General features: G+C 47.6%; 1 protein-coding gene across 5 annotated transcripts in view; it reads right to left on the minus strand.

Moving 5' to 3' along the window:
• Nucleotides 1-2725: 2725 nt before the first annotated feature.
• Nucleotides 2726-26276, minus strand: part of plce1 (phospholipase C, epsilon 1) — a 28378-nt gene continuing 4827 nt past the window's right edge. Inside the window, exons 6-45 of one of the 5 annotated variants that reach the window (XR_011086160.1) lie at nt 19930-20123; nt 19383-19528; nt 16127-16299; nt 15897-16064; nt 14896-15041; nt 14689-14836; nt 14425-14538; nt 14249-14358; nt 14078-14188; nt 13402-13530; nt 13149-13285; nt 12979-13085; nt 12777-12901; nt 12503-12647; nt 12265-12429; nt 12085-12199; nt 11856-12012; nt 11668-11790; nt 11466-11596; nt 11144-11382; nt 11018-11079; nt 10790-10955; nt 10575-10682; nt 10389-10505; nt 10157-10315; nt 9952-10090; nt 9761-9802; nt 8854-8975; nt 8660-8777; nt 8387-8524; nt 8025-8318; nt 7793-7956; nt 7293-7554; nt 6970-7232; nt 6709-6906; nt 6313-6516; nt 6023-6235; nt 5852-5960; nt 3205-5585; nt 2726-3095 (exon numbers count right to left, since the gene is read on the minus strand). Coding sequence is in view for 4 of the 5 variants with exons in the window: in XM_049759297.2 (XP_049615254.1) it covers nt 5440-5585; nt 5852-5960; nt 6023-6235; nt 6313-6516; nt 6709-6906; nt 6970-7232; nt 7293-7554; nt 7793-7956; nt 8025-8318; nt 8387-8524; nt 8660-8777; nt 8854-8975; nt 9761-9802; nt 9952-10090; nt 10157-10315; nt 10389-10505; nt 10575-10682; nt 10790-10955; nt 11018-11079; nt 11144-11382; nt 11466-11596; nt 11668-11790; nt 11856-12012; nt 12085-12199; nt 12265-12429; nt 12503-12647; nt 12777-12901; nt 12979-13085; nt 13149-13285; nt 13402-13530; nt 14078-14188; nt 14249-14358; nt 14425-14538; nt 14689-14836; nt 14896-15041; nt 15897-16064; nt 16127-16299; nt 19383-19528; nt 19930-20123 (5907 nt within the window). In the remaining variant the exon portion in view is untranslated. Of the gene's footprint in view, nt 5586-5753; nt 5961-6022; nt 6236-6312; nt 6517-6708; nt 6907-6969; nt 7233-7292; nt 7555-7792; nt 7957-8024; nt 8319-8386; nt 8525-8659; nt 8778-8853; nt 8976-9760; nt 9803-9951; nt 10091-10156; nt 10316-10388; nt 10506-10574; nt 10683-10789; nt 10956-11017; nt 11080-11143; nt 11383-11465; nt 11597-11667; nt 11791-11855; nt 12013-12084; nt 12200-12264; nt 12430-12502; nt 12648-12776; nt 12902-12978; nt 13086-13148; nt 13286-13401; nt 13531-14077; nt 14189-14248; nt 14359-14424; nt 14539-14688; nt 14837-14895; nt 15042-15896; nt 16065-16126; nt 16300-17748; nt 17919-19382; nt 19529-19929; nt 20124-26276 lie in introns of those variants that run through there. The other 4 variants (XM_049759297.2, XM_049759299.2, XM_049759298.2 and 1 more) reach the window with 4 other exon arrangements.

Genomic DNA, 26276 nt, shown 5'->3' on the forward strand with positions numbered 1-26276 from the left:
TGTTTGTCTCTGTGGATTTAACATTTTTTTTCGATTTCACTTGGTAAGACTCGTGCCTAATAGTTTCCTTGACAATATAAAATAGTGTTTCATTAATGAGTTCATCAGTAATCTTGTCGCCCGACGGTACGTTTAACATGCTAGTTACGTGAAGTGCGTAATCGTGCAGGTGCAAAAGTGTTTTATTCCTTGTTTTTATTTTTTTGGGCATGAAAACAAACATTTGACATTTGGTTAACTGCTTTATATGACAATATGTATGTGTTTTACGTTGTGTAAAATGTGTTGGTGTCCCCCCCAAATAAAGAGCAAGTAGTCAAATACACATTCTTGACACGTGCAAAAAATGCATAAAGTTATTAGGTACACTTGAAAATGATGGTGTGATGTCACAGATCAACCAGCCAATCAGGAGGTGGGGATGAGGGCGGTGTCCCACTTTTCACTTTCAGTTAAGCTTTGGCCATGATCTTTCCCTAATAAACTGGCCTGTTATTAGAGACACTTAAAAATGACGGTGTACCTAATGGACGGTGTCCAAGTGACGTCACAGATCAAACAGCCAATCAGAAAGTGGGGGTGTGACTCCCTCGTTAAGTGCAGGTGCGTGAAAAGTTTTAGCTTCTTTCACGTTCCAAAGGAGCTAAAAGTTTTCACGCACCTGCACTTAACGAGGGTCACTTGGAAAACATGTTGGAACGCGGCCCTGAGGACTAGAGCTTGACACCTGTGACCTTTGACCATGATATTTCCCTAATAAAGTGGCCCGTTAAGTACACTTGAAAATGGCGGTGTACTTAATGGAGTGTCCAAGTGACGTCACAGATCAAACAGCCAATCAGAAAGTGGGGGTGTGACTCCCTCGTTAAGTGCAGGTGCGGGAAAACTTTTAGCTTCTTTCACGTTCCAAAAGAGCTAAAAGTTTTCACGCACCTGCACTTAACGAGGGTCACTTGGAAAACATGTTGGAATGCGGCCCTGAGGACTAGAGCTTGACACCTGTGACCTTTGACCATGATATTTCCCTAATAAAGTGGCCTGTTATTAAGTACACTTGAAAATGGCGGTGTACCTAATGGAGTGTCCAAGTGACGTCACAGATCAAACAGCCAATCAGAAAGTGGGGGTGTGACTCCCTCGTTAAGTGCAGGTGCGGGAAAACTTTTAGCTTCTTTCACGTTCCAAAAGAGCTAAAAGTTTTCACGCACCTGCACTTAACGAGGGTCACTTGGAAAACATGTTGGAACGCGGCCCTGAGGACTAGAGCTTGACACCTGTGACCTTTGACCATGATATTTCCCTAATAAAGTGGCCTGTTATTAGGTGCACTTGAAAATGGTGGTGTACCTAATGGAGTGTCCAAGTGACGTCACAGATCAAACAGCCAATCAGAAAGTGGGGGTGTGACTCCCTCGTTAAGTGCAGGTGCGGGAAAACTTTTAGCTTCTTTCACGTTCCAAAGGAGCTAAAAGTTTTCACGCACCTGCACTTAACGAGGGTCACTTGGAAAACATGTTGGAACGCGGCCCCGAGGTACACTTGAAAATGGCGGTGTACCTAATGGAGTGTCCCTCGTTAAGTGCAGGTGCGTGAAAACTTTTAGCTCCTTTGGAACGTGAAAGAAGCTAAAAGTTTTCCCGCACCTGCACTTAACGAGGGAGCCACACCCCCACTTTCTGATTGGCTGTTTGATTTGTGACTTCACTTGGACACTCCATTAGGTACACCGCCATTTTCAAGTGCACCTAATAACAGGCCACTTTATTAGGGAAATATCATGGTCAAAGGTCACAGGTGTCAAGCTCTAGGCCTCAGGGCCGCGTTCCAACATGTTTTCCAAGTGACCCTCGTTAAGTGCAGGTGCGTGAAAACTTTTAGCTCCTTTGGAACGTGAAAGAAGCTAAAAGTTTTCACGCACCTGCACTTAACGAGTGAGCCACACCCCCACTTTCTGATTGGCTGTTTGATCTGTGACTTCACTTGGACACTCCATTAGGTACACCGCCATTTTCAAGTGCACCTAATAACAGGCCACTTTATTAGGGAAATATCATGGTCAAAGGTCACAGGTGTCAAGCTCTAGTCCTCAGGGCCGCGTGCCAACATGTTTTCCAAGTGACCCTCGTTAAGTGCAGGTGCGTGAAAACTTTTAGCTCTTTTGGAACGTGAAAGAAGCTAAAAGTTTTTCCGCACCTGCACTTAACGAGGGAGTCACACCCCCACTTTCTGATTGGCTGTTTGATCTGTGACGTCACTTGGACACTCCATTAGGTACACCGCCATTTTCAAGTGTACTTAATAACAGGCCACTTTATTAGGGAAATATCATGGTCAAAGGTCACAGGTGTCAAGCTCTAGTCCTCAGGGCCGCATTCCAACATGTTTTCCAAGTGACCCTCGTTAAGTGCAGGTGCGTGAAAACTTTTAGCTCCTTTGGAACGTGAAAGAAGCTAAAAGTTTTCCCGCACCTGCACTTAACGAGGGAGTCACACCCCCACTTTCTGATTGGCTGTTTGATCTGTGACGTCACTTGGACACTCCCTTAGGTACACCGCCATTTTCAAGTGTACTTAATAACGGGCCACTTTATTAGGGAAATATCATGGTCAAAGGTCACAGGTGTCAAGCTCTTTAAAAACACATACTGTCATATAAAGCAGTTAATCAAATGTCTGCTTTTTATGTTTTAATTGGCGAATATAAAAACAAGGAATAAAACACCAGACAAGTTTTAAATGTTTATTTAAAAAAAAATAATAAAAGTACATTTTGAACCAGCAATGTAATGTGAAATTGCAGTAGATATATTGGATAATATTAAGGCGTATATATGCATACACGTTATTTAAAACTACTATCAGTGTTATAAAATGAAGATTACCCAAAGAGAAGCATAATCTCCTCGTTGATGCATAACGGCGCATCCCTTCATGCAATAAAGTTAGCCGTTGGCTTGGAGAAAACGTGCATAAAAGAAGTGTTTCAGTGAGTGGTTTTCTTTCTTTCCTAGGCAAATCGTAAATCGACATTCTGGCTTACATATTTCACGCTCGGAGACGCAACACATTCCCTCACTGATCCGCTCTCGCGATGAACTGGAAATGCAAATCACAACTCGTTCGTAAACAGAAAGCGACGTCTTTCTTCTTCGTTTCGTTTTACGGCGAGATGGCACCAGCTTCAATGCGCATTACCGACACCTACTGGTTGAAGTCATAAGAACCCAGCAGCCGGCCACAGGCTCAGAGCCGGGAGGCAGGAGCGTCCGGTGGTTGTTAGCTAGCTGGCTAACGTAGCTTGGTCGTCCAAGGGGTGCAAACAGCTAGGTGAAAGCGGAGCTGCGGGGTGGACGGAAGGCAACACGAGAAAAATAGAAGAGACGGGTGCACTGAAAACGGGAAAACGAAAAACAAGTAACGGACACGGTCCGGGACAGAAGCGGCAGGCAACAGATCTGACGCCAGCGTTGCTCTAACCCGGAAGAGTGTGGGGAGGAGCTTAGTGGACGCTAGTTGAGGGGTGCAGTGCGGCCGGTGGCCGCTGGGGTCATCCAGGCAAGAGGGCGTGATCCTCGTTGTCTCAGTACCCCTGCACGAATCCAGATTGGCAGCTACACGCTTCTGTAATTTTACATGACAACATAAACACAAACAATTCAAAGTATCCTATAATGCACAACAGTCACCTACCATGGTGTATATATTTTTTTAATTGTATTCTACTATGTAACAAATCCACGAATATTCATCCAATTAAAATTCAAGTAACAAGACAAACTTTGCTGTCATCATGGTGAATGTTAACTTACAACTTTATGGGCACGATCATTTACAAAGTCAAGAAATTGTCAGTGGATGTGTATATAGCGAATAAACTGCTAAAATGTATATTAAGAAAAAATAGTGTTACCTTTCTCCAGCTCGTTGACCTGTTTGAAAAGAGGAATTTGTCGAAATGCCAGAACTATTAAAAGGATGAATGGTTGACTGGATACTTTTCACATTCATTAATAATTCATCACAATCATAATAAACACAATCTCCTTTTTCAAAGCATTAAAATAAATTAAAAACAACAACACATCCACCACATAACAATTAAATGCCAACCAGGGCTTTAAAGGTCAAATAAATAACATCTGTCTCAAAAATTAAGAAACATAATAATAAATCCTGGGGCGGAACAAAGCTTTGAAAAAGAAGAAACTGTGACAACTAAATCCCTTCCTGTTAAATTATTATCTGCTCAAAATTATGAGCCCTTGAAAATGAAGTTCTACTTAACAAGATTAGCTACCACTGCTATTCAATCTTTGGACCGGGACAGCTACAAATACAGCAAGAAATATTTCATTAATTCACATTATTAAAGGCTGGTAGTTCTTTTGTCTAGTCTTAACATCTGTAAAGACAAAATGATCAATATTACCTTCAATCGATAAAAATTGTGTTCCTTTTAGAAATTGGAATGTGACTTAATGCCAACTCCCCACAACAAGATATTGACAGAGATGACATTGCATGTCTTCAATGACGTTATTTAGTGTTATTATATTGTAGTGTAGTTTTCTTGTGTCTACTAAAAAGAACATTTAGGAAAGAAAAGCATTGTAAAATATGAAAACCCTGTACATCCAAAAGGGTAAAATGGCCCCAAATAGGTTTAAAAGTCAAACATTATAATGAACATACTGTCATCAGAATTAGTTCAAACTGAAGAAGAAAAACCTCTTTTAAAAAAAAAAAAAAAAAACCCAAGGAAAATAGAAAATTTGGGCACTGGCCTCAAACTTTTCAACTGGGCTGAAATCTAAAGAAATCAATAGGATGATCTTTGTTTTGACCGTCCAATCAGATTCAAGCCTCTTGAAACCAACTTTAAAAATGTACAAAAAAAAAAAGCAAATGTGCAAAATGCTGTTTAAAGACCTCGGTGCCGCATTAGACCTGACTTATTACTTTGTATCTATTTTTAAATCTTCCTCATTATAATGTTTTTAAACAGATCACATGAGCACACGAGTACAAAATTAGCAAACACATAAATAAAGAAGTAGTGCGACATTTTGACAAAGAGTCAACTTGTCAGTAACTGAAAAATGTGATTCATTTAAAGGAGTGAGTGACCACCTCAAAAGCTGACATCTGTGTTTCATGCCCTGCTTCATCTTTAAATGTACTTTTTTTTTCCCGACGTTACTACGCAAAATATCCTCTTACAGTACAGTACGCAGACACAGTAAGACAGAAAGTAAACAAGCCAGCTCGTCTCTCTTGTCTCTAAACCTTTCTGTTTCGTCACACGAGCACGCCCGCCATCGCCCCGATTCATCTCCGAACGTCCTGGCCACGAAGCCGCCGCCGACGACGTGTGAGCTCTGTTGCGTGCTCCTTCAAGCAAGCAAGAAAATGGGCCACAAAGATGTCATGGCAATCTCCATCATTTGTGGACCTTCCAGTTCTGAAGGATGTGAAGCTTCCACGCCGCCAGGCTAAAGGAGTTGGCGGCAAAGACGTTGGGTCTTTGCTGCCATCTTGTGGACGTGGGAGACGAGGCCTGCAGGCGACACCCCGAGCTTGTGTACCCTTGTAAAAAAAAAGTGAGAGTTGTTGATGTCATATAAAGCTCGCTTTGAGTGTTGGGCAAAATCGGTCAGGGTTAAATGGCCATCCCGACGAACATAACGTTAACACACGGCACGATACTCGGTGCAAGTTAAGGTTGTTAGACGACAATTCGGTTGGTCCGATTACCTCTGCATCAACTCGCCATGCACGGAGCAGAGTGCGATGCGAGGCTCACTCGTGCAGCTCGGTGAGCGCCACGCAGCATGCAGCCCTCTCGTCCTTACTGTGGACGGCGCCGTCCACCGTGATGGCGCCCGTCGCCAGGCCGCGGTTGCGGCTCGTCAACTTCTTCAGCTCGCTGGCGAACGACTTCTTCTTGTCCTCGCGTGCCACCTGCGTAGAGAAGAATGTCATTTTTGATGGTCGGTAGAGGGTTCCGCAAATCATGGTACTACCTGCTCTTTCAGCTTGAGAATGAACTTTCCGGCACCCCTCCAGTGACTCTGAGCATGATAGACGCACTCCTGATCCAGAAGCACGCGCTGGACAGGCTTGGCGGCGCACGACTTCTTGGAGCCGGTGTCTTTGGTCACCTCCTCCATGAGGACGTAGTCGCTGGGGTTGGGGTTGGAAAGGATGCTGCACGAGTATTTGGCCTTTGACAGAGTCTGTGAGGAGAGGAGGGGGCATGTTTAGAACATTCCAGAACATTCTGGAAAGCGAAACTCGGTGTTCTCCTCCAAACCTGCTGTATGATGTCCTTCGCGGAGCTGTAGCGCGGAGCCTTGATGACGGTATGAGGCTGCTCCGGGGACACCTCGTGCACCTGGACAAAGAACACGTCCTCCTCTACGCCGACTTCTCCTCCTCGTCCTCCTCCGCCGCCGCCACCACCAGCGATGACAACCTCCTCCTCGCCCTCTGCTACCGCCGTCTTCTCGTTTAGATTCTAACACCATCAGAACCAACAGTTGAAAACAACCGGTTTGCCTAATTTGTTTAAAATGTGAAGCAACTCAGATTTTCTTTTCTGGAGTTGTGGAATAAAAAAAAAAAAACACTCATCTATATTGTATTTATCTTCAATATCCACTGGCTGTAATGACAAATTGGCCACCACAAGAGAGAGCTAGACTCATACCTCCTCTCTGGTCTGGAGACAGATTCTCCCCACAAAGCCATCCTCAACATCCCAGCTGGAGACCACCTGCACCAGCGTCTCGTCGGGCGCGAGAGGGCGGCGCTGAGAGCAGCGTTTGGTCTCGCTGCGCTCTTTGGACAGGGGAAGCTTTTCCTCACTCAGGAAGTAGTCGGCCGGGCTCCCCACAGAGGTCACGATCTGAATATTTGAAAAGATCTGTCAGGTGTGAACATCTCAAACCATTTATTTACTCTTACCGACCGTGTCTAATAGTTGTTTGCTCGTCGTGTGCTCCGTGATGGAGAACACTGTGAAAGGTTCTGGTCCAGGATCTCCGTGTACTGTCACTCTGTGCTGTGGTGACGCATTCTTCTCCTCGGGGTTGAACAGCTCACTCGACGGTCTCCCCTGGGATGAAGGACACGTGCCCGTTGGACCTTCTTCAACTCTTTTACTGTAGATGAACAAACTGGACACTTCCATGGGCTCGTTATGTTGCGTTCTCAGCTGCACGTGTCTGTAACCTGAAACACGCAAATGACGGTCAGATGAAGTCACGTGAGGTGGTCCCGCACAATCCCAACCTGCTTTGAGAGCCTTGAGGGGCAGCGTCCTCTGCGCGGTGGTCTGCGAGCTGTTGTTCTCCACCACGGCCAAGCGCAGGAAGCACAGCTCCTCAAAGTGCACGCTGAAGTGGAAGCGCTCGCTCCACATGGGGTTGAGCGTGTTGCGGTGGATGGGCTTGGTGCGAAAGTGGCAACTGTCCACCGGCGCGCCCAGGACGTCCACCTCTACGCAGGGGCTGCCGGAGCCGTTGGCCGGACACACGTTCTGACCGGACACGATCTGGAATTTCATTTGGCCAACTCTTACAAATTCCTGACATTCAAAGACGCTCATTGAGAAGCTTTACGAGGCTCTGGTCCTGCTCACTATTGTACCAAAGACATCCTGTTTACTTTCATGGTTGTCAAAAGATGAAATTTACAGGTGACCCTCATCATCAAGTTGTCCAAACATATTCAAATGGAGGAATTTAAAAGGTGCTTGAAATTCCTGCCCCATGAAAACAAACACAACTCACAGTGAGGGAATAGACGGCCGGGTTGCTCCTCTCCACGTCTCTCTCCATGGGACAGAACTGCTGGGAGAGAGGAGAGCTTCGGTCCCAAAGCACGGCCGGCTTCAGGACGTACCCGCAGCCGCCGTTGGCTTCGAACAGCGCCGTGTTCAAATGCATGGGCAGATCTGCGGACAAAAAGAAAATGGCTTTTAGCTGCTGACATTCGTCGTATTATTATTTTTTTTTTGCTGACCGTCCGTTTGGTAGTTGAGTGCCACCAGCTGGATGCCGTGCAGCCAGAAGAGGAGCGGGTTGGGGTTGGCCGAGTCGATGCGGGTGGCGGCCGGGTAGGTCCGGAGAAGCTGGCACGCCGTGTGCTGGATGAGCTTCTGCGAGTAGCGCCGGCACAGGCGCTTGGCGGCGTTCTCGTTGACCGAGGAGATGTGGTAGCACTTGGGCGTACGGATGATGGCGCTCAGCGACGTCGACGTGTTGAGGGCCGGTGGCGTCTGCTGCTGCTCGTCCCAGCTCAGACGTTCGGCGCCGCCTACGGGAAAAGAACGTTTATTGAGTCACGTTGGCAAAATGTCAGGACCAAACAAAATGTCACAGTACTTTTCCCGGTCGCGCGGCTCTGCGCCGAGACCTCCCCAGTTGGGCCGGAGCGAGCCGGCGCCGTGCCAAATATGGACTTCCTGCTTTTGCCGCGGTCCTTCCCCCTGCCTGAGTCGGACGGAGACAGCGTGGACAAGCCTGTGTGGGGTCCCGCAAATCAGTAAGATCATGCAGAAATACTTGTCTCGCCTATTTATAATATAGAATGAGATGGGGGGGAAAAAATGAGAGCAAAGATCTGAGAATGGGAAAATTCCAGGGAGGTCTGCTCACCTGGGAATTTGACAGCCTGGCAGTAGATGACAAGGTCCGACAGCTCCTGAGCGATTTGCCGACTCTCCTTCTTGTTCTGAGGCAGGTAGAACTCCTCGCCCAGCTCCATGTCAAACACCTGCGGGCGGGTTGAACATTAGCAAAACCGTTCTTTTGGTCGGCAGGGTGTCCCGCTGCTGCTTAAGTGCTCTGACCTTTCCTTTACTCTGAGTGCCGCTGTCGGCCTTCTTCACACGCTTGGGCGCTTCGTCCGCAGGTTGCTGCTCCTCCTTGTCTACCGAGCTTTTGCCTTCAGATTTTTCCTCCAGGAGGTTATCTGTCAACACATTTTTTTTCCACCTCTGATCTAGGAAATCCAATCTTTCATTTCATTCCACTGCACAGATTTTGCCCGTTCTGTTTGAAAAGGACATCGACGGGAGAATTGAAGCAAAACCAGGATTTCCTGTATTTAGCCATCTGGTAGAGGGTCATTTTATCCACTGGGGCTTCCCTCAGCTAACATGTTAAGGAAGTGAAATTTAGCTCGTGTCAATCGACTGTTGCCTTCAGCTCAGGATGCAACGTGGCCACACTATCAGGAGTAATTGTCATGAAATTCTCCAAAGATGGGAAAGCACTAAGGAGGGGGGGGTTAATGCTGAGAGTGGGATAGGGTAGTTTCCCCTGGCCCGTTATTTGGCGTGGGGGCAGCGGAGGGCCTGAGAAACCAGATGGTTCTGTTTTGTTTCCCTGACGAGGCGAGGTCACAGACAAAAACAGTGCGCAGAGGGTAGCAAGAAGGGAGGTGATGTGTTTGTGGAAAAAGAAGAAAGCATCCAGACAATGTAACTCTTAAAAGTGACTGACTGGGAAGAAAAAAAAAAAAAAAGGAAAAGGCTTTTTTATTTGTCCCTATATTGAGTTGTAAGTTGTATGCCAGTTTTTTTTTTTTGAATGGAGGCAGGCAAACACACACGGCACAAATCTTCAATCATAATGACAGCGTGACAGCCATAATGGATGCATGTAAAAAAAAAAAAAAAAGTTTCTCGAATCAATCACTGAAATGGATTCTATGTATACGGTCAATGGGAGCATGAAAGCGCAAGACAGGTTTACCTTCCAGCCCATAGGAGGCGGTAGAAGCATTGAGGACATCGGCTAAGAGGAGAAGAGGTCAAATCAAGGGACAGCGAGGAAGTTAAAGGGGAAAAAAAAAAATGACACGGGATAAATGAAGGAGTGCAAAACCATAAAGGACACAAAGTGAGACGAGGGGTCGCGTGACGGAAGGTAGAACCATCGCTTACCGTCCGATAAGGACTCGTAATCGTAGTCGTAGTCGTCTTCATCCTCGTCTTCTTCCTCGTTGGCGTGGCTTGCGGGCGAGGCGCTCCCCCCCGGTGATCCGTTGCTGGCTTGGGCCTGCAAGTTGGCCAGCTGGTGAGCCTGCAAAAAGAACGAGAAAGTTGACGAAGGTGTGCCGACAGCCTTGGAAATGAACGCATGCGTCACCTTCTGCTTCAAAATGTCCACAGGTGCCTGGTGAGCTTTGAGCTTCTTGTTTTTCAGCACGACCCTCCCGCGAAGCTGCAGCGGCGACGGCAGGTGAGGGTCGTCGCCAAAGTCGCCCTCGAAGAGGAAGCGCGTCACCAGACGTTCCCCGAACACCGTCTAGAAATTGGAACGTGAAAAATAAATTGCAGAAGGAAGAAAAAGAAATTATTTTTTTTCTTCACGGCCGTACCTTAAAGATGTCGGCCATCTTGCGTTGCTGCGGAAGAGAGCAGTGGTTCTCTATGGACAGGATGACCGGCATGTCCGAGTTGACAAATGCCGAGCGGTTGATTGCTTCCACCACATCCTGAGGAACCGCAGGAGAACTTGATCGGATCAAATGATTCTGGAATATGACATCACATTAGCTTATTACCTTAAAAGGTATTTTGGTGGTGAGCGTGTGTCCGTGATAGATGACCGGCATGCCGTCATCGCCGTCCCAACAGTCCAGTTCCACGCTTCTGCAGCCTTGAAGCAGCACCTTCCAGAGTAGACATGAACACAACTGGTTCCAAATCTCCTTCCATCAAATCTGGATGAACATTTGGCCCAAATATCTATCCAAAAAAAACCAAATGCTCTACTGACCTGACTGTAAAGCTCAACGGAGGACTCTCCTTTGAGCTGGTGTCCGGTCAGGTAGGTGTTGTGAGAAGACTCGATGTAGTAGTAGGACAGAGGGTACTGCAGCTCCTCGGGCTTCATCTGGGATTCGTCGTTACGGCAGGCAAAGTTCTCCTTGTCCATGAGGTACCTGGTAGAGATGTGAGCGTAAGAATTGCTCCCGGGCCCCGAGAGTCTTTGCTCCGAGCCTACCTGGCGAAACCTTCGAATGACATCCAGCCCATCAGCCTCATGTTTGATGACGGCTCAAATGTCTGGAACGCAAATCGCTTCGTCAGCATGGATCCATCTCCATTTTTACTTCTGTCTGAGGTTCACCTGTATAATGCTGAGGATCTCGTCGTAGCTCAGATGCTCCCTCTGACAGTTGACCAGGAAGTCATTGAGCTGAGGGATGCCTAAGCCCAAGACGCCCAGCGACACGTTCTCCACGCCCGTCCCGTTGGTCACGATGCTGGCGGCAGCGATAGCGTCCGAGATCTGCTTCTGGTTGTCGGACAGTTGCTGCTTGGTCCGGATGAACAGGTTGAGGTCGGAGCCGTTCCGAGTCAGAAGGTCTACAGACGGGTAGGGAAGGTTATTAGGACAGCGTGGAGGTTAGAGCAGCCTCTAACGTTCCTCTAATGTTCCGTCTCAGTACCCAGCTCCGGTTGTAGGCCCACCACCCTGTCGTCTATCTTCAGGCTGGTGTAGAGAGGAGTCGACTCGGAACGACCGCAAGGCACGGCGAATGTGTCGAAAAGCTCCTTCAGGTCCTTTCTGCTCCGGATACTGGCACCCAAAAAAAAAAAAAAACATGATTATGAATTCCAAAATGATGTCGTAAAAATCCAAACATCTACCTGAAAGACTTGAAGAGTTCCACAAACTCCACGAAGCTCATGGTACTGTCAGAGATCATGAGGTTCTGGAAGCCTTTGAAGCAGCCTTTGGCCCGACCGTGCCAAGACCTGCTGCTCCACGCCCTGCTCGCCAAAAACACAATCACTTACGTGCGACGTGAAATGGACCTTCTGTATGCCAAACGTACCCCGGCTGCGCCTTGGCGGGCCCCGAGAGGACCGGAGAGGATTGCGGCCGGGACTGGTTGGAACTGTTCATACTGGAGGAGGAGGAAGAGGAGGAGGAAGAGGCAAGCGATCCAGGACTTCCTTTGGCGGTCAAGGAGAAGGGTCCGGGGAAGTCATCTGTCGAGGTTGGAAATAAGATTTAAAATGCCCTCAAATGACTTGCCTGTAAATAAAAGATGGAAAGGTCACCTGGATCTTCTTGGTCTAAGCCGTCCAACTCTGTTCCATTCCGACATAATCCGTCTTTACAACTGCGTGTCTTCCTGGAAACCATCTCGTCGTCGGTGGCATCCCCGCTGTCTCCCTGCGTCCCGATCGACAAGCCGTCAATAAAGAGCCACAAACCTTCAAGACGAGAGGAGAACCGACCCGAACGAGGGCTTTCTTCTTCTTCTTGGCCTTCTCGTTGATTCCCAGAGGAGAGCTTTTGGGAGCCCCGGACTTCTCCCCTCCACTGGCGGCCATGTTCCACCTGCGTCCACCGAAAAGCTCGATGGCTTGGGCCAGCGTAGGACCTTCATATCGACCTTCCTCCTGGTGAAGGAGACGACAAAAGTCAAGGCGCCCAAACTGATGACTCCGCTTGGATCCCATTTGGGCCTGGTACCTGATACAGACTGACATACTGCCGTCTGAGCCACTGCAGGCGCTGGTCCGGAAACTTCTTCAGCTTCCTGCTTGCGTTCACCAATTCTGACAGACCCTTGTAAAGCATTTGGGCCGTGTGGTCGGGGGCCACAAAGTGCAGCAGTCTAATGGAGAAAAAGAAAAAAAATTACATTTTATTTATTTTTATTGAATTTGTAGGAAAAAAAAACGACAAAGAAAACAAAATATACATAAACCCGAACGTACAGTACGATAGCAAATGAGGTCTTGACCTGTTGTCGGTGGTGTTGAGGCCGTAGAGGAGGCTGAGGGCGTTCTCCTCCACGCTCATCTGGCTCAGTTTGTTCTGCAAACAAACCGTGTGGACATCCACTCCCTGGTGTCCCAGGAAGACAGCCTGGAAGCGTATACAGGCACAACATTACAAAACCAAAAACTGCAAGTCACAAAAGAGTAGATTTCCAAAAGACCAACCTTCACCACCATGAGGTCCAGCAGACCTTCTGCCAGCCCTGCCGCCACACTCTGTCCCAGTCCCGGTGGTTGCTCCGTGGGAGAGACTCCTCCATTCGGAGGCTTCCCTGCCATACATAATAATAACAATAACAACAGTAACAATAATAATAATAATATTAAATAATCACCCCAAGTGAGCGTGGTGTTGTCAGGCTGGAGTCTGAGCAAGCAGCGGGCCGTCAGGTGGCTGTCCTGGTCGTAGTGGATGACGGTGGCGCCCTGCAGTAGGAACTGATGGACATCTGGTTGCAGGGACAACACGTACCTTAAAAAAAAAAGATTCAATTGTGTGTCATCTCCGCTATGCAAATGTTTGGACTCGAGAGATATTTTCTGGACTGATAACTTTGTTTCCTTTTCTAAACGGAGCTGGTGTCTCACCAAGGAATGAGCTCAGTGCCATGACAAAACGCTCTGTTTGTCTTCTCCGTGCCCTGGAATTCCATCTCGTTGGCCGAGGGCTCCGTTGACAAGTCGCCTTCCGAATCCGACAGGTCGCCCACGGTAAACCTGACAAAACAAAAATGATTTGGAATGACAAACAGGCTAAGATAAAAAAAAAATAATGGAGACGGACGGAGATGTTGACGGCATCAAAATGCAACGTGCTAAACTCAACCAATAAAATCAGACCATGCTGATGTTAGCATGAACCAAAGTTTAACAAACCACTTACGAGACAACTTTTGATTCTTGTGGCCTCCTAAATGATTGGGAACTGTAGATGTTTAGGGAGTAAAAAAAAAAAAAGATTGAGAGGAACGCGTCAAAAATAGTCTTCATAACACAGGAACAGAAATAAAACTCCTTCGCACTAACATAAACATCAAGTGCAAGTCAAAGAAGATAAAGCAGGTTTGCTTTGCACAAACACCGCAGGCCACACGAGAGAATCGTGTCCAGATTCCAGCCGGTGTCATCGCTTGCGTGCCGCCGCTGCCGTGAAAAGGAGCAGAACTTCCTGCCCTGACGGGAAACTTTCATTCTCTTTCACACCGAAACCTTTTCTCATCATGGCCACATTTGAAGAGCAACCTGGAGTCACTCAAATACTGACTGATAGCGGCAGCGGTCCCTGACGGAGTTGTTTCTGGAAGCTGGGCCAGAAGAAGGAGGACTGGTGCAGGCCTCGTCGGGATCCTCCGCCTCCAAACTGCGATTGCATGACCTGCGCGGGAAAGCGAGTTAGATGGCCGCTAACAAGAGTGACATCGGATGTGCGAGCCACCTAATAATCTGCAGGATGTTGCTGACGGTGGCTTCTTTCTCCGGCACGTGAAGTCCGTCCGCGCCCATGCGGGACAGGAACTTGTGCTGGCCGCTGTAGTCGGAGACAAACTGGGAAGGACGCAGAGAAGATGGGACGGTGAAACCGAATGTTCGGGCGGGATGCTTAACGCGTACCTCGATGGAGTCCTCGGGCGTGTTGTCCTCGGGCGTTTGAAGACGGATGATGCTCGCTGTTCCGTCTAATGCGTCGCTGAGCTCCTTCAGGAACACCCCGCAGAACGGGACCACCTTTGTTTGTTTGCAGGGAAAACATTTGCAGGGCTCAGATAACACTAGTCAACACCAAACCAGAAAATCAGGTGAGGGAGGGGGGGGGGGGGGGTTGCCTTTGGAGTGGTTTCAAAACAACAGACTTTTACTTATTGAGCAGCTTCTCACTTTGCATCCTGGGATATTGAGCGCTCTGGTGACCACCTTCTTATACTCCGAGGAGGTCTCGTGCTGCGCCATGGCGTCCTTCAGGCTTCTCATGGTCTCGATGTCCGACTGGTCCATGAACTGCCACATCTTCAGCACCTTGCGGGATCTGGAAGGGGTGAAGATTTATTTTCAGGTACCACTTTTGAGATGTGCGTTGCGGCTAACCTGAGTCCGGCCAGAAATTCCATCACGCCGTTGTAGTTGCCCATGTTCCAGCAGCACTTGGCCACGTGGACCAGATAGGAGAACACGTCCCGCTTTTCCTCCATGGAGCTGGCCGTCAGAACCAGCCAGGTGACCCAGGAACTCACCTGTGAGCAGGTACAACATGGCTACAACAAACGTATGCAGCAAATATTTTGTCGCTCAACCAAACAATTGCAGTCATTAAGAAAAAATCTTTAGGGGGAAAATTGAGACCATTTTTGGACCGTGTCAACGAGTATAAACACACACTTGGACCTGATCCAAATCAAACTGCGACATGTTATGTGCACATATTTCATGTTGCTTTAATTTTCCATTATCTACGACACGCAAAAAATAAAAATAAACACCCGAGGCTTGCTCAAGTCCAGAGAGAGAAGGCTTTATGGGGCCCGCTCAGTTCCGGCAAATGAAAACACGATGACATCATCATCTGACTAAGCTCAGGAAGTCCCAAATGACAGCACGCGGCGGCGTGCGTCTCATCTCACTCGGCGAGCTCGCCAATGTATGCGCCCGCCCCGACACGCACGCGGAGGGAGCTATCTGTTACCCGCTTATGTAATAAGCCCGCCCTGGTCTCACTTCAAAGGGTCCAAATTGAAGAGACACATGGAAATATGCAAACACACACACACACATTTGTTCTCGAGGTGTTTCCACGGGCAATTCAGATTTTTTGGTGGCGCCTACTTTCGTCCTTCTCCAAAGTGTCCTCTTGAACTTGCTTGATTGACTCAGGCCAATCTCTGTCAACAGCTAGCTAGTGTTACTCTCGCCATTTCAACTCCTTTGACCAACTGCGACACCCTTTTTTTTTTTTGCAGGTATCTCCTCTCCATATGGTGAAAGGGAAGCGCGCCCACATGGCGTGAATGAGATCGAATTAAGCGGGGATAAGTAATACGGGGCAGGAGATCCAATGAGTGACTCTTTCTTCACGCACACACATTTCTGACCTCATTGAAGCGGGCCACCAGGTCCTCCACAGCGTTACTGCGCTGCGCCGTCTGGGTGGGCATGTTGGGGGCCGACAGCGAGGCCTTGAGGTTGGGGTGCCGCCTGCTTTGACTTTCGGGGCTGCTGAGCTCTCGCGTCAGAAAGCGCAGGTAGTCCAAGGGGAACACCTGCGACCACAACCATGATGACCGTCAGATATGTGCTTGGTTTATTTTTTATCTTGTCCCACCCGCTGGTAGAGCTGCTGCTCCTGCTCGGTGAGGATGCAGGCGATCTCCTCGGGGAACTGCACCAGGTGCCGGAGGTCGGCCAGCTCCTTGCTGATGCCGCTCACGTTGGCGGGAAGTGTGCCGCTCCCGCCGCTCCCGCCGCCGCTGGTCATGCTGTTGGCCAGCTGACGCTCTGCGGATTTCACAGCAGGAGACGCAAGATAAGACCAGATTGGGACATTCAGGAAAAAAAGCTCATCTACTTGCTTAGTTGTTTGATTTGGAAAACAAGAGGCTGGCCTCAAAGGAGAGAAATGAATTTCCAATGACCCATCATTCATTTATTCCTTCTTGGATAATCGACATCCTCGGCCAAGACGGCGACAAAACGCTTTCGAGAGGCTCGGCGCAAAGGATGAAACGCACCAATACATATCATTTGCCCGTACTCCTTACGCCTAATGAATACAAATGCAAGTCGACGTGCATTTATTCAAAAGGGCACCCTTGACCTTTGCGGACGGCCGGGAAGTGCGAGCCCTCCCGCTGTGAAGAATAAACGTGATGTTTATGCATGGTGTGCACACGTGCATTCAAATGGGCGCATGTCCAAATCTGAACATCCTACTTGGTGACGCGCTCATGGAAGAAAACGGCATGCTGGATTTATCAAGAAACGTTTCTGCAACAGAGACTCCGCACCCTTCGCTTTTTTTATTTTATTTTAATCCATGGGTATGTATAAACATATATACTGTATCTATATTTACTAAGACACGAACATGAAGTTGGAGGACAGAAATATTGGGACACCTGGCTTTTAAACCACAGCCCAAATCTTGATGGTTGATTAATGTTGCAAGTGTTTTTTTCCATACAGCGTATTAAAACTAAATAGCGTCCACTCGCTATCAACTAACTCATATTAAAGTGCCATTAAGTGATGATAATCAATGCGGCAGGAAATGAAGAACCTTGAGAGAGCTCTTGTCTTGATGGCTGCGCGCATCATAACTTATTCATACCGAGCGAAAAGGAGCGAAACCTTGAACGAGAACTCGTCGCAATCAACTGCAGCAACAAAAATAAATAAATTAAAAAACTCCCTCAAGGATCATCAGGTGGACGCATGGAAGAAATTTGCATTTTCCCAGAAAGAGTCACCCTCGTCCCACCTCGGCTACTGGGAAAGGTCTTTTTATAACAGCTAGTTCCTCGCTTCTCGTGTCGATGTGTCAAAGTCTAGCGTCTAAGTCCTCGGAAGACGACACATGAAAGGGGTCCACTTGCACACACGCACATTCGACACATTGTAAACGGCGCTATAAGAGGACACGTCTGCGTTCTTATACACTCAATTTTAAACACACAATAAGCAAAATTGAAAAAGTATAAACTCAACTACAAGTGGAAAACACTCTTAAACTGCAAAGTACGTTGTTGCATCCTTGAGGCCGCAACAAAAGCGTGACCTTGTGGGTCGAAACGGCCCTCGATGTTTGCGACGCACGACACAAACCGTGCAAATGACAAGACTAAAAAAAAAAAGATTTACGATGCGAATCCGTTCCAGCTTTGTGAAGCCCCTGTATCGGTGTCAACACGTGCCGGAGAAGACCCCGGTGAGCGCGTCTCTACTTACTGAACAGCTTGAGGTCCGTTCTATTTGAGTGCTTCATGCCTGCCCAGTGCAGCTGACCACTCCGCCGCCGCCGCCGCCGCTGCCACCGATGCGAGGTGCACCCGCCGCGCACACTGAAGCCGGCGCTCCGGTTTCATCTCCTCCTCCCTCTCTCTCGCTCTCTCTCTCTCTCTCTCTCTCCCCACCTCGCCCGCCCCTTCCCCTCGACAGTAAACACTCTTAACATGTTCTTTTGCTTGACTACATTCAGTCCCCCTCTCTCAGTCCCCCCCCCCCTTGCATAGTTCACAGCCATGTGCGAGAGTTCCACCAAGCAGGCAACCAATCGTGCCGCGCTGGGACTAACAATCATGGCAACAGGGACCTTGGGTGCGAAACACACTAAAACATTTTTGCTTTTATGAAGAAAAATAACACACTGCATTGTTGCAATATCAAATTTACATAAGAATATAGATTTTTTTTTTTTACTTCAATTTGACAGAAATTGTGCTGCTCCTGGTCGTGATGTTAATGCCAAAGCATTTTTTTCCCTCTATATTTTGATTTTAACCACGTTGGACTAATTTGTACAAGGGGAAAGACGTCACAAACTAGTTACTATTACAATACAACAGAAAAAGCGTTCACATGTATATTTTTAGCAATTGAATGGCGGCGTAAACAATACGCAATCCTCGAGACTTCCCTCCACGGTGACGTCGGCTGTCAGTGGCTCTTAGATACAATGTAGGACGACGACAGAAAAAGGGGCGAGGAAGAAAAGTAAATTGAAACGAGGGCGATATTGAGCCGGGCGGGACGGGACGGCGGCCCGACCGACTTCCTTTTCAGCGCCGCGGCAAATTGTGTTACCAAGGAAATGAGGCTCCCATTTCTATTTCGCGGGGACACGGTGAAATCTGGGCGGGGATCAAGTCATTTTGGGGGGCTGTCGATCAGTTCTCAGAAAATCGAATACTGCATTTGAATAGTCCCAGGACAGCGTTATTATTACAAAAAGGACCGGCCGATTTAAAATAATCACGGCGCTCCCAACTGAGAATTTTATTGATTCCGAACGTCCGCTTCGACTCGGTTCGTCACGTGAAGACGCGCCGACCCCCGGCGGTGATTAATAGCTCAAGGTCTGTTCCTCCCGAGCACGAACGGGACGCTCCGTTTGAAGGTGGGCAATAAGACGGGGAACCCTTACCATACATGGTAACGAGCAAATTGATGCAGCGTCCAAAAAGTTGAGTTCAAAACATCTCTTATTACACCCACTAATGACTTTAACCTTACAAACTTAAGTCCTCATCGTGGCATCTTAGAATAAAAGGCAGCCGTCGGCGGGGCTTTTATCCGTCGGATAAGAGCGCAACCTCGGAGCCGGCCAAACATCTTCTGTGTCGAGCTTAAGAGCCGTCACGTTTGAAAGATGGGGAGGCTCGGCTTACATTCGGGTCATACGTAACATTGTTGCAGAGAAGCTGCGTGGCCGGCGAGCAGCTGGGCGCTTACTCATACGGTCATTTGACTTTTAGGATTACGTGCGGACGGGAGTAGACAAAAAAAAAAAAAAACGAACGCATCTATAGCCTGACGACATCCCGGAACCAGCGACGATTAATTTGCATTGGACGGACACCCACCTTTCAGCACGCCGTGGCTGCCGTTGGGGGACTGGCCGAGGGGGCAGGGCGAGGCCGAGCGGGCGCCGAGCGCGGCCGTGGCTTCCAAAAGGGCTCCGCTCAGCAGGGAACAAACAGATGTCCTCTGAGTGCACGCCAGATAAAACCTAGATAGAGAAAAAAAAATGAGGAACTAAGAAAGGTGAGTCATTCAAAATGGGAGTTCTCCCTCATAAGTGCGCAGTTACAGGGAACGGGAGGATTCAGAAAATATATTTGCTTCGCCTGCCAGAAAAACAAAGAGTATAAAGTCCGTTTTAGTCAGCTTGATCATTTTGAGCAGGAATCTCAGACAGGTTGAAACATTTTCCTTGTGCTCTGGTTTGATACACAATGTGTGATTCTCTTTGTTTTCCGTTCGATTCGGTAGCGTACCTCAAGCGGGAGTGGCATTTAACGACTTCAAACGTTCGTACCGCTTGCCAAACGAGATTCTTGGCAGCGTGCGGCAAAAAAAAAAAAAAAAAAACATCAGAAGGACAACTGGCTGGAATTGAAACGTACAAACCTGGGTGGGTAAGAAGATCCCCGGCTGGGATCAGGACGGGTGATCCGAGCCGGTCCGGGTGGACGCCCGCTGACAGGGGGCAGCGGCCAGAAAGAAATTGTGAAGCTGATGCATTCAGTGGCGGGCGTCAGCAGGAGCTTCTTGGCAGGGTGAGTCAGGTTAAGTGCAGCAGCATCTTGAACAGTGTGTGCTACCTGGAGAGCAAAAGAAAAGGATGATGGAGGGAAAAGTGGCAAGGAGAATGGATGAAAAAGATAACAAGCAGAACATTGCGGACCATCCATTTGGGGCAATTTTGTGCTATCCACTACTTGACCTATTTGGTGAGCAAAAAAGTCAAGATGGCTGCCCACGACAAAACATGTCCCAATACTCTCACCCTGGCCAAATTAAGAGTCCAACTCTTTCGGCCAGTATTAAACAAACATAATAGGTCCAACTAGAGGGATGGGTTTCCTGCTCGCATGATCAGATCTGGACCATCCCGGGGGGGAAATGGGAGCTACCAGGATGCACGTTTGCAGAGGGCGGGCGGGCGGGCGAGCGCCACTTAACTCAGCCACAATGAGTCCAATATGTCTGTCACATCACAAAAAGCAGCTTCCATTAGGATATTCTCTGAATGAGAACATGACCAGACTTTTTAGTGCCAACTAGGCAGACATAAAGTCCGCGAGAGGAACAATGCATTTTTGTCCACATTGAAGATAAGGCTCGAAGCAAAACATTGTGCATCGCCCACATGCTTTTCTTAGCGACTGTGCTTTTCGGCTTGAAAACTTTCGATTGACAAACTCGGCCGACACTTTCAAACTTTCATTCCACGTCGATGAACTGACTGCAAGCTCAAACGGTTAGCTCGGCCGAGGACAACTCAATGACAGACGAACCCAAACGTAACGGGGTCAAAGTGATGACTCAAGAGTTGCTGCCGGTAGGCCAGGCCACACCCCTGAAACACAGACCGACCAATCACAGCACAGTATTGCGTGAGATGTTTCAAAACAGATTTAGACTTGATTTCTGCCGCATTCTCACTTTTCCACCTCAGCCTGGACAGGATTACGTGTCTGAGGGAGGAGAGGCCGACAACAAAGTAGACTGCGGCGAAGCTTGTTGCTGCCTCTGACTGACGGACACCCGGCAGCTGCCTTTGCACGCACGCACACACGCATTCTTGTCACAAGAGCGACACACGGACCTGCTTCCCATCAAAATGTTCGGCCTCTGCTTACTGTAATGAGATTAAAGTCTACCAGAAACACAAAGTTAACACAAGCATGACAAGACTTGGCCACCTGGGGGCAGTATAATATACATTTTGTTGTTGTTTCTTTGCAGAGGATAAAGAATATATGCTAGTGAGGGTGTCATGGCGCTCATTTGCGTCTCTTAAAGGGTTAGAACACCAACACCGATGCTATAGCTAAGTTTTTCTTAGCATTCAGCTAAGTGAACATTCCAAAGCTATGTGGTCGCTTTACATACAGACACTTCTCGCCAGTTCAGCCCTGTGGCTCAAGTTACTCCGAGTAATGGTTTGAGTCCAGTGAAAGTAAATTAGAGGCCACTAGTGGCAGCTGCTCCCCAATTTAGAGTTGTGATGAAGAATACATTTCCTGCTAAACACCTTCATAAGCGTGAGGGATATTAAAAAAACAAAAGGTAGCTAATTGATAAAGCCATGGGTGAATCTCAAAGACGCCGATTCGAACGACTAGTCCCAAATCCAGCGATAAAAAGTAATTAGCAGGCTACGTTACATTTTCCATTAAGATGTATTAGCGATCCATCGGGTTCGATTCTCTGCCCCGCAACAGCCATTTTGGGAAGGGGATTAGCAGAGGGCACAGTTATGCCGACCCAAACAACTTGAAGCTGGAATGCGCACATGCCAAGATGAGCGCATACAAACGTCGACGTGCACCTCGCAGGTGACGCGCTGACTTGACGACACATTTCCGCCGCTCTCCCATGACTCTCCCACCGTTCAAAGGAGCTGCATCGCTTCTCCTGAGAGCTACTTTTAGCCGACTCATGAAAGCCAGGGTGAAGGTTAGCCCGAGCCTGGCGGGAGAGGGGTCGCCATTAAAAGATCTCTGTTATTCTGCTCAGTGGTCTCAGAGCTGAGGTCAGCTCAGAGACGTCAGCCGTGACCTTTTGCTTCTCACGGGAGGCCGTGTACTATACAGTTTGTACATACGATCGTTCAGGGAAAAAAAAAAAAAAACACAGTTCAATCAGAGGCAAGATAGTCGTGGCAACGCTGAAGGAAGCCTGGCTTTGAATCAATAGCGCTTTATCGCGTTCAAAAGGCGAGCCGGTATGTTCAGCAGCTTTGGTATTTGACGAAGCAGACGCTTTTAAGCCCACCTGCCCCCGGACTGCGTGCAAAAGTGGGTTAAGAGACAGAAAGCGGAACACGTGTACCCAAACAAGCGGCGCAGACATAGCAGGGAAAATGCATCGCGTGCGCCGCAATCATTTTGAGCATTTTTCTTTTGTGTGTGTGTGTGTCTTCACAAGGTAATGTTTGCTCGCCGCAGACAGAGTCTGGATTTTCTCAATTATGTTCTACGGTTGTGAGGAAAAAAAGTGAAAGGCTACAAAACGGAATAATCCAAATGCTAAATAACCTTTGGCTTTCTTATTCCTCGTGCTGAGTCATCATTTAAGAAGAATATGAAGAGGTTGGGGGGGGAAAAAATTATGGTTGGTTCCTGGATGGAGGTGGATGTGTGCTGGGCCTTGATTCATAATGCTCTGCTGAATTTCACGCAAGCTTGCTTGAGTGGAGTAAAGCCAACCCCCGGAGCGCCTCCTCGCACCTTTTTCCTATGTACATAGCGGCCTGTGCGTCTGGGGACACGCGCTGAGAGCATCGGTAAACAACACAAAACTGTCACAGTACGCTTAGTTTGGGAGAGAGAAGATAAAAAAAAGCTTCGGAGAGAAACTGGGTACATTATTAAGGTTGAGGGGGGGAAAAAAAAAAGCTCGTTGTAGGCGATGAGGTCAGCGTACTGAGATTGCTTGAAAAATGATCTTCATAAAGTTAACCCAATCAGCGTCTCGGATTTCAAGGACAATCGTGCGCTTGATGGATCTCGCGTGTTCCTCTCATCCCCCGGAAGGAGGAAAAAAAAAACTGTTGAGCTTTAACAGGGAAAGGCGAGGTACACTTAGATGAATAACAAGGATTAAATCATTACAAAACAATTATCTGGATGTTCTTCCGTGATGCATGCAAAAAAAAAAAAGTTCTATACGTTGCGCATCATCTTCACTTCACAGCAGACTCACATTCGACCTTTACGCTTAACAAACCAGCGAGAATACCGAGCGCGATAGACACTGGCAAAATTTCAGAATGATAAGATAAAAAAAAAAAGCTGCAACTTACAGTTCCGATTTTTGCCGTTCAAATCCCTCCTTGCCTGAGAAACGTCAAAGAGTGAAAGTACATCTGAAGGACGGAAAAAGCGCAAGACTGATGAAGAAAGGGTGGGAGTGCGTGCTCCCTACATCAACATAGCTTGCGAAAAGAGAGCGAGCAAAGAGCGAGCGAGCGAGAGAGAGAGAGAGGAGGGAAGCAAATAAATGTGAGGGACAAAACAAGGAGAGAAAAAAAAAAAAAAAAAAAAGGGGCCTGATATCTGTGCCTAGGGGAACCCCCATATTAGGTTATAATGCAACAGGCCGGCGAGATGCTATCGCCAAACACATAGCTGGAGGGGGGAGACGCTGGAGCTATACGTCCTATTTTCATCCATCCATCCTCCTCCACGGCGTGTAAACAAAATGGATCTGCTCGCAAAGATTCTTCCAAAATGTGTGATATTGATATGGATTATTCTAAAAGCGTGCTCAGTGGCTAATCAAGTGCAAACATTAGCATCAAAGATGCGCTGAGGACAATGCAAACAGCTGGCGAGCGCCTCAGTCCTCGCTTTGCATATCTTTGATCAACGTTAGCGTGCTAATGAGGCTACGTATTTATCGTCAAGTGTGCAACGCTGATTGCTTGCACACAATACAAAGTCTACGATTGGTGGGAATCTGCTGGCAAAGGAGAGCGCAGCAACGTTGCCCTCTAGTGGCTGACTAAGAACAGATTCCTATTTTCTGTGCACTACTGAGTTAATCCACAAGGTGGCGCCAAAAGACTCCTTTCCATTTGTCACTTTGCTCTCATTCCATTATGCAAGCGGAGCCGAACCGTGACGTCACAGTTTGTTTCAATTGGGGTTAAACCTGAATCCGCTGAGCTTTCGGGTCAACAAAGGGGCCGGACCTATTTTTACATCAATTGTACGATTCATCGAGTCCGCCTCAAAATAGCACGGAACACAACAACTACATGTGTTTATTTAATCCACTTTGGGGTGGGCCTTGATAATCCAAATTGAGCTGAATCCGTTTAAAGTGCTATCACGTCACGCGTAGTCCGTTATTGCCGTACACGCGACTTGGCTTTACGTGTCAATTAGCTTGCCAAAATAATAAAAGCCGTCAAGATCACACCTACAACCTGCATATTTTCTTTCCGTGAGACGTGAAGGGCCTGAGCTAGCATGCGCACATAATGAAATGGGGAAAAACACGCCCAGATGCAGTTTTGACACGCGAGTGTCATCCCGAGAGTTTCAGCAAAAACAAACATCGCCTAGCAACAGTTGACGGCAGTGTTGCCTGAAGATACCGCAGAATTCAGCGTTTAGTAGACATCGGACAAAATGAGAGTGTTTTGCACACAAAAACTGGAACCCCATCATCACACACACATACGCTAATCTCTCCGGCTAAGCTCCAACACGCAGCTGAACAAGAAAGTGGCCTACTCGGCACATTCCTTTGTTGTGGAACAACACAGCGAGAGAATAAAGGAATGATAATGGTCACGGGGTATGTCCTAACTTGCAATTTCATGCGGAGGTTTTTGCATACTTGTTTGCTAACTAACAAAATACAAATCCCTAACAGAGGTAAAAAAAAATAAAAATCCAACAACTAGAAATATCTTCATTTTTGGGATACACAAAAGCAAGTCATCTCCACATTGTAAAACTATGCAGAGGTCCACTGTGCTCATACTGATAAGCTCCTCAATGATATCTTCCCACCAGACAGGAAATGATGCATTCTGTTAGCTCGCTTGGATTTTTATGCAGCTCCACAACGGCATTCCAACAAATCACAAATCTCCGTTTCGGCCTTCGTCTCTATCTGCACGCTCCAAAACACGCTGACATGAGTAGCCCGTGAGAAAGCGCATTTTTCCACCTCTTATTTACTTTCCCACGACGCGGATGGACGGCAACATTATGGATGAAACGGCCTGGCCCGAGGAGTAAACACGAGTCCCTTTGGGGATACGCTCTGCATCTCTGACCGTCCACTTACCGCTTTGGTTCGAGATTGGACGGTGTTGTCGTTGCTACAAAGAGAAAAAGACGCTTCTGCTCGGAAAGCCTGTCTGTGCCAGGTGTGCGTGTCTTTGACTTCCTCTTTGTCTGCTGAACTTCCCTGGCACTTATCAGAAAAGCTGGACGGGCGACCATTTTCTTTTAAGAGTGCTTCAAATCTATTTGTGACAGTTGAGATGTTTAAAAATACTTTTACTTTAGCACTTCCTATCCTCTCAAAGTGTTTGACTTTGCTGCTACTTTTTCCACCTCTCAAATATAATTTTCTCGCACGGGTTTGAATGCGGCTCTACTCAAATTCCACCCTCATATAATCCTGTAGTCTTTGGCTCGCGTTGTAGCAATAAACATGTGGGGGGGCTGCGGGATAGCCCAGGGAAAAAAAAAAAGACTTTGCACAGGAAGGCGGTGTACTAAAACGTGAGTGAAATCGAATCACTTGAAATACTTTTTGATATCAATCTTCTATTTCTTTTTATCAAATGATACAACTGCATGAGCTCTCTGCTCATTGTGACTCACCCAAGTAGCTCGGGGTGGACGAGGGGGGGAGGGGGGGGGTGCCGGCGTGTCTCACTTATTTGACTGCGACGCCGTTGAAGCCTCGTTAAAACACGCGGCTGGCCGAGACAGTGACATGCTTTGTTGTGGGAGCAGTCTGGCGTGTGTACCAACGAAGCCGCAAAATTTGAATGCTATACCTCCATAGAACAACAAAGTTGAACTAAATGGCTTAAAACAAAAAAAGACACGCGAGCACAGTTTGTGACCTCCAACATTGAAGTTGTCAAGCATTCTCATTTTTTGCCTTGCTTTCAGTTTTTGCGGCTTTTTCCATCTTGCCAACTCTGCTCAGTGCATTTAACGCGCGAGCACTCACACACACACACACACACACAGGAGGACAGAGGGTGCAGTCAT

This window comes from Syngnathus scovelli, chromosome 21, assembly GCF_024217435.2.
Source record: "Syngnathus scovelli strain Florida chromosome 21, RoL_Ssco_1.2, whole genome shotgun sequence".
Classification (NCBI taxonomy): domain Eukaryota; kingdom Metazoa; phylum Chordata; class Actinopteri; order Syngnathiformes; family Syngnathidae; genus Syngnathus; species Syngnathus scovelli.